Below are 14,049 nucleotides of genomic sequence, written 5' to 3' on the forward strand. Positions count from 1 at the left end.
TTGTTCTTTCTCTGTTAGACAGGCCTGGATTTCTTTCAAACGAACTACAAATCTTATTTACCACTGATTTATTGTTAAAAAATTTTTTTCTACCTGATCCTTGAGCTTGGTTGATGGATAAAGTCCTCTTATATTGTTTTATAACATTTCAAAAAGTAGATATAGAAGTTCTAGTAGCTTTTGAGACTCGTTTCATCTCCATAATGAATTTTTTTCATGAATGTGCAAGATTTTTTTCTGATTTTCAAATTGCTTCGATGACATTTCAATAAATTATAATTATAATTTTTTTAAATGTTTTTTGACAACTACTATTATTACTTGTATAAAATAATATTATGTATATTTTTTAATGTGTTAGTAATTTGTTTTGAAAGTGGTTTCTCTTTTTTTTTTGATCTCATGCCTTAATGTAATAATATTTGGCATTAATGCATCAAAAATATTAGATAAACCTAGTGAATTTTCAATTCAATTTATCTGATGCTTGAAGTTAAGCAAATTATAAAACTTAAATCAAAAACAGATAAGTAACCACCTTTTTGTATTGTTTTACATAAAATCATTCGCAATTTAATTTTAAAAGCGGCAAAACTATTGAAAAGTTCACATAAGTTTAAAAATGTTTTTATTAACCCTGACTTAACCAAAGCGATATAAAGCTAATTTGTAAAGAGATGTTAAAAAAAAATTCAGAATCTTTGCTATATATTATTATGGTATACAAAACATTGTTAAAATCATAAAATAGCAATTACTTTTTAACCATAGGAAATTAAGTCATAGAAGTCATTGTATTTCAGAACTTACAAATTTGTCATGTATTAGTAATGATCAACTTATATTTAAATCGAGTAAACAAAATGAAATAATTAGTACAAAAAAATATTGTAGTAAATCAATGATGCCAAGCTAACGTATCTCCAATTTTTAAAAAAGGAGCTACTGCGGATCCAAATAATTAGAGACCCATCTCACTGAAATGCACTTGTTATTGCATCATGGAATGAATGATTAAATATGTTTATGTTAAGAATGAATAAATATGTTTATGGAAAGAATGATTAAATATGTTTATGTTAAGAATGATTAAATATGTTAAAGAGTATCTAACTCATCATAAGGTAATAATCAACATGGTTTTCTCAACTAATGCTCCACCTGTACAAATCTCTTAGAATCTACTAATGATTTGAACACTGCACTCTATAACTACCAATTGACAGTATAATAAGAATAATGTATATATTGATTTCCAAAAAGCGTTTGACTTGCATCCCAAACTATTAGTTAAACTTGCATCATATAATTTAAAAGGTAATCTTTTAAATTGGATTTCTGCATTTTTCACCCATCAATATCAACAAGTTAAGGTTGGTAGTTCTCTATCAAACTCAATAGGCATTGTTAGTGGAGTTCCACAAGGTAGTTTGTTAGGTTCCACATTGTTTCTGTTATATGTTAATGATTAAACTGCCATAACTAATAATTTGGATTGTTCTTTAAAACTTTATGCAGATGATATATAAATTACATAGTTTGTATTGTGACATCTAAGCCAAGATTTAGTAGTTGCTCTAAATAGGCTTGTACTCTGGGCAGAAATGTGGCAGTGCTCAATTGATAGTAGTAAGTGTTTTGCACTTAAAATAGCACCTCACTCATTGTGCAAAGGTATAAAGGATAACTATAATTAGGTGAGTGTTCTATGGCTTGGTCTTCCAACCCAAAAAATCTAGGAGTATTTATGGACTGTAATCTTAACTATTAAAAACATATTTCAAAAGATCTAGGAGTAACTATGGACTGTAATCATAACTATTAAAAACATATTTCTAACATCATCCATCAAACCAACTCTAGAGCATACCTAGTGTTGAAATGTTTTAAAACTTGCGACCCTTTTATCCTAGTATCCTTGTATCCTTGTATCTTAGTTATCCCTTGTATCCTTGTATCCTAGTTTTAACTTATCTTAACTTTAGGTTTTGACTAATCTTAACTTTAATAAACATATTTCCAATGTCATCCATCAAGCTAACTCGAGCATACCTCAAATTGAAATGTTTTGAAAACTTGTGACCCTTGTATTCTAGTTAGAGCTTTCATTATTTATATAAGACCAATTTTAGAATATTGTTCTCAGGTTTGGTCTACCACACCAAATTGGATTGATTAAATCAGTTAAAAGTGTCAGAAAAAAATTTACCAAGAAAATTAGGAACCTTAGACATTTGTCTTGTCATAATCGACTACAGTTGCTTGGTTTGGAATCACTTGAAGTTCGACACCTTGAAATGACTTAGTAATATGTTTTAAAAACTTTCACAAACTGGTTTGTACAGAAAAATCTATGTTCTTTGTAATTGACAACAAAAGCTGCAGGATCATATTTATAAAATACTCGCGGTCATATTTATAAAATACGAAAACAAATTTGTTGCTTAGATTTGAGAAAAGTTGCTGACATATAGAATAATGTAACCTAAGAAGCTGGACATGCAAAAAATATTTTATCAGCTCTGGGCGTTATTGCACCTTATCTTTCTTTTTTTTTCTGCACCTTGATTGCCAACTTATTATTAACTTGTGCGATTGAACTTGTAACACGACTATCTCCTAGCTGAATATGAAGAAATGCTTTGTCTTTGAATTTTGTATTAAAATCTCAGGCTCAGCATGTGAAACGCAAAATCTTTTTTCTAGGAATTTAACAAATGCTTTCTTTTCAGCTTTCTGTTTAGCTCCACATCTCTTTGCTGCTTTCTGTAAATTTCTCAATTCATTATGCATTTTCTCAAGACTCCTTATTGCATGCTGCATTGTAGTTATCAGCAATTAAGCTTTATTCCAAAAAACTGCTACTGTTTCAATGGTAATGTGCGTGCTCTCACATACAGTTTTGTGATTTTCAACTGGTGAAAAATATACTGTAGAGTCTGTTTTTTGATGGTAACCTTGCCCCAAGAATCATTGGTAAATCCAACTAGAAAAATATTAGATCTAGTTGATGGCTTTAAACATTCTGCAAATAATGATAAATATTGTAAACAAAATCGAGATTTTGTTTACAATATTTATCATTATTTGCAACTTGTAAAAATTCTATTTTAATGAATTTCAAAAATTGGCTGATCTTCTTGGTTAACTAGTTTTCTAGCCTATTAGGTCAAGGTTTTCTTAAATACACTACATATTTTTTTAATATTTAGTATTCACAGCTAAAAAAAAGAATTAAAAAAAAAAATTATTGATTAAATAGTAGTTAGTAGTACTAACCAGTACATGAGAATACAATTGTATTTCTGCTGCAAGATTGTGAAAAGTTACTTTTTTTTGTAAAATGCGATTGTCTGCTAAACAAAACAAAATGGTGGATTTGTGTGAAAATTTGCAATGGATTCTGGGTTATAGAAGTAAGGTCAAATGTCTGATGCAATTATGGGTTCATCAAACTTGGACAATTGAGAAATGAGCATGTTTTGGGTTTGATTGAACTTTTTTAGCTGATAAAGTTATATAACACATGTGAATATGTGCACATGACATTTGCAGTATATGCTAATATAATATATTTTTACTTATATCTTCGCTTAGCAGCTGCGCTAGCATGAAGAATCAAAATTTGTGTTGTCAGGTGTGTGTCATCATATATATATATAAATATATACATGTATATATATATATATATATATATATATATATATATATATATATATATATATATATATACATACATATATATATATATACATATATATATATATATATATATATATATATATATATATATATATATATATATATATATATATATATATATATACACATATATATATATACATATATATATATATACATATATATATATATATATATATATATATATATATATATATATATATATATATATATATATATATATATATATATATATATATATATATATATATATATATATATATATATATATATATATATATATATATATGTATATGTATAAATCTTTTATTTAAATGAATAAAAACAGCTGATTAGTGGGACTTAAAGTTTCACATCCGAAGGCAATAATCAGCTGTTAATACAAACAAAAAAATGTAAATAAACCATTACAAAAAATAAAAATACTCTAGAATAAGTTCTGATGCAGTTAACAATCTAAGTAAAACACAAAATAAGTGGCAAAATGATTAATTCAAATGGCAAAATGCTTTACGCAGTTACAGTTGGTTTTTAATTGGTTTTCTTTGTGGAAAATTTTGAAATTATGCAAATTTATGATAGACTTTAGGTTAGGCATGTTACTGTAGCTGATCTTAATAGAATTCTGATTAAATATTTTATGTAGCTTGTGGCTGGCTCGGAAATGTAAGTCAAATAGGGCTAGAAAATGGTTTTCTATTTCTGTTTCATATGGTATAGCCTTTTTAAAAACAGTTTTATAAGATAATCTTTGTTCAATATTGCGTGGGATTGTTTTTATTATGCTTGGAGGGTGGTTAGAATTAATTTGGATGTACCTTGATTGATTATCAGGTTTACAATATGGTTGGAATGTATTGTTTTTTAGATTTAATGTAACATCGAGGTAGTTAATAATTTTTATATTAGATTGAATGGTGATTCAAAGATCATTTCTTTAAAAAATATGTTTTATATGCTTTTTGATTTTATCCATTTGTTAACCGTTTTTTGTTCTTAAATATGGCACGACAGTCTTTAAACATAAAATATATTCGTCTAATTAAATATAAATTAAATTCCTCAATATATATATATATATATATATATATATATATATATATATATATATATATATATATATAATTTCTTTTTATGACTGATTATAAAATAGGTTTATTGTCAATGGTATTAGAAAGTTTTGTACATGGTTTTGTTCCAGACGTATCATTTATTCCGATAAGCATAAGTTTTGAAAAAATTACAGAAGAAAATTTATATATGTTTGAGTTACTTGGTATTCCGAAGCCAAAAGAATCGTTATTGGTTAGAGATTTTTTTTTTGTAAGAGTTAACCAAGATTTATAAAAATAAAATGAATTGAATCAACTTTTCAGGGAATGCTTAAAGCTCGATCAGTTTTATACTCAGATTATGGCTCAGTCTGCATTTACTTTGGAAAAATCATGTCTTTGAAAGACTTCTGTAACGGAAAAATTGATAACATAAGTTATGTAAAAATACCAAGGTATGTAGTAATAGCAGCGTTTGTTTATTAAAATTGTAAAGTTTTCAGGTTATTATAGTTTCATACAACCTTTTATAATTTATTTTATCAAGGTATTTAATTTGTAAATTTTTAGAAAAATTATTTAACCTTTTTATGTTTAGAACATAAAATTTTTTAAATATTTAAATCATACTTAATTAAAGTATATATAGTCAAATATATTAAATTTATATATAAGTGAATATATTTTTTAAATCAGTAACTTGAAAAAAATACTTAGGTTTTTATAGATATTCAGTCTCACTAGTAAAATAAGTCAAAAATAAATCCATTAATCAAAATGTTTTAAAAAGGTGTTTTGTTTTAAAATAGCAACTTATGAATCTGAATCAATTTTTTGTTTACAATAGCAACTTATGAATCATTATTAATTTTTTTGTAATGAGGAATTTTTCAATAATTAAATTATATAAAAAATGTAAGATATTAGTTAATGAAAATCTAAATTAGATTCTTCAACATTGTGTAAACAGCATGTTGTAGCAGGTGGAGTACCTGAGCATGATTGGTTAGCCTGCATTGCAAATATTATAACAGATTATGCATAAGTTTTGCAACAAATTTTAATTTAATTTTTCTTTCTAATTAAACAATCACATGGTTTGATGTATATGTATAAAAAATCTATAAAATATTCATTCTTTTATATAAAACAAATTTATTAAAAATAAAGTTAATGCAGCAGAAGGAGAATTTTTTCAAAATTGTATCAAATTTTTTTTGTTAAAAACCGTAATATAAAAAAAAGTGAAATCATTAATCATTTCAAAAAAGAAGAAATAGCAAAAAAAAAAAATCTATAATAACATAAAAAGACTCCAAACTGGTTGTTCAATTTCTGATAAAAAGCATTCTGGTCATCACACATCTTGTACTAAAAAAAGCCAATCTAAAGAAACTTTTTAACAACTTAACAACTGAAAAAGGGTCAGTCAGAAAAAATTGGGTTTTGAATTTGATGTAAATCAATTTAGTACATATCATCAATTTAAAAAAATGAATATTCAATTATATGTGAAAAGACTCCCAAATACAACATTGAACAACGAATAAAAGCAAAGAAAAGAGGCAGAAAACTTAATCAATTCTTTAACACAAAATCATTTTTGGTAGGGGAGGAAGGTTCGAAATTCTATTTTTTTTGTTTAACCAGTTATTCTTAATTATTTTAGAAAAGTTTAAAAAACAGTTTTTGCTATTTTTTTGTGGTTGACCTTCTACTTCTATTTTTAACATTTTAAAAATAGTAAAAAACTTAAAAACTAGAAATCTTTGCAACGTATTCTTTGCATGTAAAGTTTAAACAACTTTATGTTAATTTTTATGTAATTTAAATTTTGATTGGATAGCTTTGAAATAAAACAAATAAAAATTGCGTTTAAACAAAAATAAATTTCAAGTGTAAAAATTTGCTTTGGATTTACTTTGTTAGAAAATACTTTGCTATTGAATTTTGTAAACTAAATTTAGATAAAAATGCAAAATATTGCAACAAGAAGTAACAAACTAGTAAATAAATAAATCATAAACTAGTGAAAAAATAAATCAAAATTAGTTAACTTCTTTTCTTAGAAATCTCCCAATACTTAAATATCCAAACAATTGTGAAATCAAGATTCAGGTAATTTAGAAATATTTGTGTAAGAGCAATCTAATTAGGAAGTTCACACCTTCTCCTTTAACAATGTTGCTTGTCTGGTCGGTCGACATTGAACTTCAGACCTCTTGATTCAGAGAAAAAACTCCAATTACTACGCTACGGCTGCTATGAAGTTATTTTGGATTTTCACTAGTAATTGTTACAAATTGTTTCTTATGTGGACTAATTTTATGTATAATGGCTAATTTTTTGTATTTATAACTAAACAGACTTGTATTTATAACTAAACAGTATTTATAACTAAACAGACTCATATTTATAACTAAACAGACTATTTATAACAAAACGCGAATTTATAACTATTTATAACTATTTATTAGCGTGTTTATAATCGTATTTTATTATCGTATTTTCTTATCGTATTTTATTATCGTAATTTATTATCTAATTTTATTATCGTATTTTATTATCGTATTTTCTTATCGTAATTTATTATCGTATTTTATTATCGTATTTTATTATCGTAATTTATTATCGTATTTTATTATCGTATTTATAACTAAACTTGTATTTATAACTAAACAGACGTATTTATAACTAAACTCGTATTTATACCTAAACAGACTTGTATAACTAAACAGACTTGTATTTATAACTAATCAGATTATGATTAGTTATAATATACAATTCAAGACGTCTGTGAAAGGAGAACAACCAACTCAACCGATGAAGAGTAGGAAATAATAAAGCACATTACAAATATACTATATCTTTTTATGCTGGCTCAAGAGTTTTATTTAGGTGTAGACGGTACTGTAGTTGTGGAGCATTTATGAGTTTGAATACTAAAACCTATTGGGCAATTGCCCAATAAGTTTTAGTATTCATTCACTCTTAGCAGTCATACTTTACCCAAGAATCAAGTACCAGAAGCACATCCTTGCACTATTATTTGAAGGGATAACTATCACAATATATTAGAAAAGGATGAATGTAGATATAGATGATAATAATGCCGATACTGATGCAGAGATATTACAAAATTGATATATAGATATCACAGTATAGACCAAAAAGGAAACTGAATAAAACTGTTGCAGATATAGTAAAACCTAATGGAGAACCTATTATATCTAATCTGTTACAATAATGGTGCCAAAAAGCTACTCACTTTCCGCTTTCTCTTATATGCCATAAAAGATATATAATCTGGCAACATCAGCTCCAGTTATTCTCAACTTCAGTTATTCTCAACTGCAGCACTATTGCATGATTTTTACCTGAAAATGCTAAAGATTTAATTTTCTTACATGATACATGGTTAAATGTGAAAATATGTAATGAATTATTTAAACTAGATAATAATTATAAATATATTTTATTTATTATATTTGTCAATAGTACATATAGGGTATGGCGTTGCATGCAGTGGCGTAGCGATGGTGCTAAGCGTCTGGAGCCAGAATGACTATGAAGACGTTTTTCATAATTTTTGTAGCAACAATACCTTTACATTAGAAAAGACCTTATTTTTATTCTCCTCTTATTTTTTGGCGCCCACTAATCCACTTGAGCCTGGGGTGCAAGCGGTTTAGTTTTAAATCTGGGGCTTAGGGTCCTCTAAACACATGCAAAATTTTGCAACACCCCTTGCAAGTGTTTTCCCTGGATTCATGTATGATAGGGTATAACTTCGCCAGCTGAGAACCAAGAGGCCATATATCCAGTTTTAACTATTTTTTTTATTTATTACTAAAAAATGTTCTCTATCATGAAATCTATGTTTTGAGTGATTCTAGTCACAAAAATCAAAAACTTAGGATTATATTAAAAGAACCAGAAGGCTGTATGTCCAAAAAAGTGATGACTGTTATTATCAACTGGCGGTATGTCCTTTTACCAATCAAATTAGCCAAGATTTTGTTTACGCTGTTAAACATCCACTAAAACTCTATTTTTATCAATAAAATGGTGTACCATGAAACCACTGATTAAGTCTTTCAAAGGTATGAATATAAATATAGAGTTCTCTAAATTATGAAATCACAAATAATTTAGACTAGTCAATGATTACTACTTAGTTCTTTATATTTAATATATTATAATTGTTAATACTATTGTTATTATATATAATAATTTAGAAACTCAAAGAAGCAAGATGTTGTTTACATTCAAATACAACATCTTCAGTTCAACTACTCTGAATCTATCTCTGTTATTGAACAGAGATGCCAGGGCAAATAGCAGAAAACACAGGAGAACTGGAAAAAATCTTACACGCAAACAAAAACAAGACCCTAACTCCTGGAAAAAAGAAATAAGAAGAAAACTCAGACAGAGTGGTCAGCGATACATAGCTTCAAATGGTAAAACACAACAGGGGAAATTTATAAAAGACTCTAAGAAAGACCACGCACAATGTCGTTTTAAATGTAAAATAAAAATTAGTGTTGCTGATCAAGAAACTTTGCACAAACAACACTGGATTTTAAATGATCAAGAAAAGCATCTTTTTTAGTCCCAAACTACAATTGTAAAATGTATAGATCAATATTTAACACAGATTTTAACATTGAAGTTCATAAACTAAAAAAAGATAGATGTGACAAATGTGAAAGTATGAAAATGGATCCTTCACCTAACTCAAATGAAATAACAGAACATAAAATTCAAACAAAAAACAAAGCTGAAACTAATGAAGAATTTATTCGTGATAAAAGCAAGTGTGTTATTTGCTTCGATACAGAAAATGTTTTGCGCCTACCAACAGCAAACGTTTCCAACTTTTTTTGCTAACAAAAGTTGACTGTTTTTCATTTGACTGCACAATGCTGAATATTAAAAAAAGTTATAGTGCAGTCTGGTCAGAACTTACTAGTGGCCGAATAGGAAATGATATAGCTAGTGCTCTTCTTGTTATACTCAATCAAATAGTTGCAGATGAATAGATCAATAGTTTATGAAGCGACTCTTGTGTACTACAGAATCAAAATAGTTTTATGACAATTCCTTTAATGCAAAAATTTTAATGAAAAATCATCCACAGATTAAAACAATCATTCAAAAATTTTGTGAGCTGGGACATTGTGTTATCCAGGAGAAAGACAGTTTACTTAGTATTATTGAAAGAAATATGGTAGTAACTGAAGTTCACAGTCTAATTGGACTTGTCAGAATTCTAAAATACATATCACGAAAGAATCTTATCAAGTTGATTCAAATCAAAGAAGAAAGATGATGGACTTTCAAACCGTTGCTAAGAATTATTCATTGCCTAAAAATCTTCCATATGCTAAAGTAAAGATATCTAAATGCTCAGCAGATAAGCCATGAAGTGTTGAATACAGAACTGAGTTTAGTTCTGAATGGAAGTTGGAAAATATTCTTAACTATAATACCAGACATTAAAATTCAAACAATAGAAAGTTGCAAATGGTTCAAAGTTTGTGCAACCAAATGTGCACAAACTTTAAACTGTTAAGGGAAAAAAAAACCCGTTAAAAAAAAAAAAAAAAGAAATCTCAAAAGAAAAAATTTTCAGCTCTATTGACAACTTGGTTCTGCGTCAATTTTTTTTGAACTTTTTTTTATGAACTTTTAGTCAGATAAAAAAAAATTATTTCATAAATTTTAATTTGCAGGCTGTTGTGTTTCATTTTCAAGTAAAACAGAATGTTTGGATTAGTTTTTTATTTATATTTACTATTGCAACCAGCTTAAAAATTGTAACCAACATAATTAAGTAAATATATATTTTTTTAATTCTAAAACTAATTTTGTATTATTTATTATTTGTATAGTGTTTACATCAACATAACTGACCCTCACCAACAAAAAATTATGTTTTGCAATCTTTTTTGGTTTTATGCTTTTCAAAACTGCATTAAAATATTTAAAAAATAATTTACCATGAAGGGCTAACAACTAGGAAAGAAGGTAAAAATAGAGTCCAGGTCTCATTGGCACTGGAAAAGCAATTTATTTATATTTTGCCTAGAAAATTTATTTTAAAACTTTAATTCCAATTTTAAAAAATTGCTTGAATGTACTCTTAGGTTCTTAAAACTTGGGTGGGAATGTTTATTAATTTTTAGAAATTTTTCCCATGCTTGTGAAACCACCCCCCCCCCCCCCCATTCCCTTTATTATTTCTTACTTATTATTAACAAAAAAATCTCAAAACTAAAAAAAAACAAGAAAAATATATATCAGTTACTGATAAGAATAAAAACTTTAAGTGTAATTAGGCTTTTAGAATCATCAATCTTAAAAAATACCGTAAATTTCGATTTGTCAAATTTAGCTTTATCTTTGTTTCCCACCATAGTATAAAATTTATGTAAGCATATTAACTCCTATTCAATTATAATAAAACAGCTTTTTGAAAATGCACATTAGAAGGCAAGCCACTTTAGAATTAAATTGTTTATTTGTTTTATGAAAAAAATTCCCATCCATGTTTTTATTAAACCCCCCCCCCTCCTCCTTGTTTATTAAATCTGGACTAAAACTCCTCCACCTCCTCTTCCCCTCCTTGTATTATTAATCACCCAAGAAAAATCATATAAACTGCTTTCTGAAAAAACGTTGTTTATTAAAGTTTATAGAAATGCAAACTATCAGGCTGCATGTCCACAACTAGGTTTAGTTTGCAACGTTTTTAGATTGAAACCACCCTTTCAAACAAATTTTTATTACTTCTAATAAAAATAAGATTTAATTTACTATTAGACTTGAAAATATAAATATTCTACAAAAAGATCAACTGTCAGTATTTGTGCCCTAAAATTTAAAAATTGAATTACTCTGAATCACAAAAAGTGGAGATACAGCCTCTTGTTTCTTAAAATAAAACATATTTTGTATAACATGTGTGTAACATAAATGTACACTTATCGGTTGGACACGATGAAATTCAGTACCTTTTAATCATAAATTACTCAAAAACTACTTGACAAATTTTTTAAATTATTTTGCACACGGAAGTTAATGTGTTTGATTGTAATGGTAATAAGTATTATTGCTAAGTTATCATTGCTATTGGATTAAAATAAGTAACCAAATATTTAATAGAAAAAAAGTTTTAGAAATTTTTCTTCAAAATCCTTTATTGTGACAAGTTGACATTTCAAAATTGACTGGTGTTTCTTTTTAATCAGTTGGGTTTATTTTGCCGCGATATAAACAGACTCATTCTATTAAAAGAGAAGCTGGAAGTGGAAAAAAGAAAGGATTTAAAGATAAATATAAAGCAAAATCAACTATTCGCTCCATAAAGGCAAATCCATGTCAGTCGCAAAGAGATCTTGCAAGAAATTTTATATGCAGCCATGCTTTGATAGGAAAAGTACTTAGATCTCAAGAATATAAAGCATATCATATAAAGAAAACTGCAAAGCGATCCATTGACGGAGAAATTAAAGTCGTTGTTCAAATAGGCTTTATGATCTTTTAAACCAAGAAAACTTGTGCATATTTGAAGATGACGAAACCTATTACAAAAAGGACTTTTCATAATTGCTAGGGCAGCAATATTTTTATTAGTTGAAAGGTAGGTAGTATATGTTGACAAAAAATTCAAGTATATTCAAACTGAAAAATTTGCTCCCAAGTTCCTTATATGGCAAGCAATCTGCTTCTGTGGTTTAAAAAGTACACCATGCATTACTCGTAAAACTTTGAGTGCAGATTTATATATAAAAGAATGCTTAAAGAAACGCCTTTTGCCATTTATTAAAAAGCATAAAATGCCCACAATATTTTGGCCTGATTTGGCTACAATTCACTACTCCAAGAGTTCTCTAGAAAAGTATGAACAAAATGGTGTTGAATTTGTACCTAAGGAAGCAAATCCCCCAAATTGGCCTGAGCAGCGAGTTATTGAAAGTTATTGCTCAATTATAAAAGGAATCTTATTAAAAAAAAAAATTAGCTACAAATAAAAAAGATTTTAAGAAAAAATGGATAGCCACCTCATAAAAGTAACTCAAAGCAAGGTCCAGCAGATAATGTCAAGTACTCGCAAAGATTTCTATCTAAGCGTCCAATAAAAAATGTAAAAAATTATTGAAATAAATAATTTAATTAGCTTCATTGTGTCAAAAATTTACAAAAATCTTTAACGTAGTTTTCGTGTAATTAACAATTAAAGGGTCCTGAAATTCATCAGGTTCAATTAATATTTAAAATGTATTTTATATTACATACATGTAAATTGTGTATGTATATATTCATACACAAATGATCCGTATTGATCTGACAAAGTGAAAAGAATAGTTTTTTTTTCCGTTTTTATATTAAGCAAAGTTTGATTAACTAAGAACTTGAATTTATCTAATTGAACTTGGCTTTACAAATTTCCATAATCAAACAAAGTTATATAATTTATATCATTTAATGTAAGTATTGCTTTACTTTTACCGAATTTTAGAACCTTATACTAAAATTAGGTAATTAGTAGTAGTAATTATATCGAAATTTAGAACTTTATACTAAAAATTAGGAAATTTTTAATTCAGCTTGCTCTTAAGTAATATAGTTATTTATATGATTATACAATAGTCATTTCTGTATATATATATAATATTTGCTGGCTCATTTCTGTTAAAATTACAACTGGCCATCCCTCAGTTGTAATTTTTTGTTGTTACAGAAATTATTTTTTCACTTTTGAGAAGATTATCCCATAAATCTTTCACACTAATCACACTGGTCACACTGGTAACTGTTCTTTTGTCATATCCTAAGCTGTTCACAGAATTTGTGATCTGAAATACAAATAATTACTAAATGAATAATGCTGCCTAAATCAATTTTTTATTTAATAAATATGATAAAAAAATTTACCTCATTCCATATATAATTTTTTTATTAATTAATTTCTGCTTTTTCATCCTTAGACAAAAGAACAATTTATTTTTTTCAAACTTAGCAATTACCAACCTTTTTCTTTCTGTGACTTTTTCTATGGTTGCACATTTCTTCTTAGTTCTTTGTAACAAATTTCTTTAACCATTTATAATCTATTGTATGATTAAAATAAATCTTTTTAAATATTTTATGACAAATTTGTTGTCATTAAAGTAAAGTATTAAATGGCTCATGCATTAGTCATAGTCTAAATTCATTTGTAATGAATGACAAAACTTTTTTTAAATTAAAACTGATAACAAATGTTTATTACTATAATGCTATTTGT

General features: G+C 26.9%; 1 protein-coding gene across 2 annotated transcripts in view; it reads left to right on the forward strand.

Moving 5' to 3' along the window:
* LOC100205381 (dihydroxyacetone phosphate acyltransferase) overlaps window positions 1-14,049 on the forward strand; it is a 148,649-nt gene that overhangs the window by 49,824 nt on the left and 84,776 nt on the right. For both annotated transcript variants that reach the window (XM_065805233.1, XM_065805232.1), the window contains exons 5-6: window positions 4,856-5,007; window positions 5,079-5,209. In XM_065805233.1, coding sequence (XP_065661305.1) covers window positions 4,856-5,007; window positions 5,079-5,209 — 283 coding nt within the window. The remainder of the gene's footprint in view (window positions 1-4,855; window positions 5,008-5,078; window positions 5,210-14,049) is intronic.

Source organism: Hydra vulgaris, chromosome 09 (genome assembly GCF_038396675.1).
Source record: "Hydra vulgaris chromosome 09, alternate assembly HydraT2T_AEP".
Taxonomy (NCBI): Eukaryota; Metazoa; Cnidaria; class Hydrozoa; order Anthoathecata; family Hydridae; genus Hydra; species Hydra vulgaris.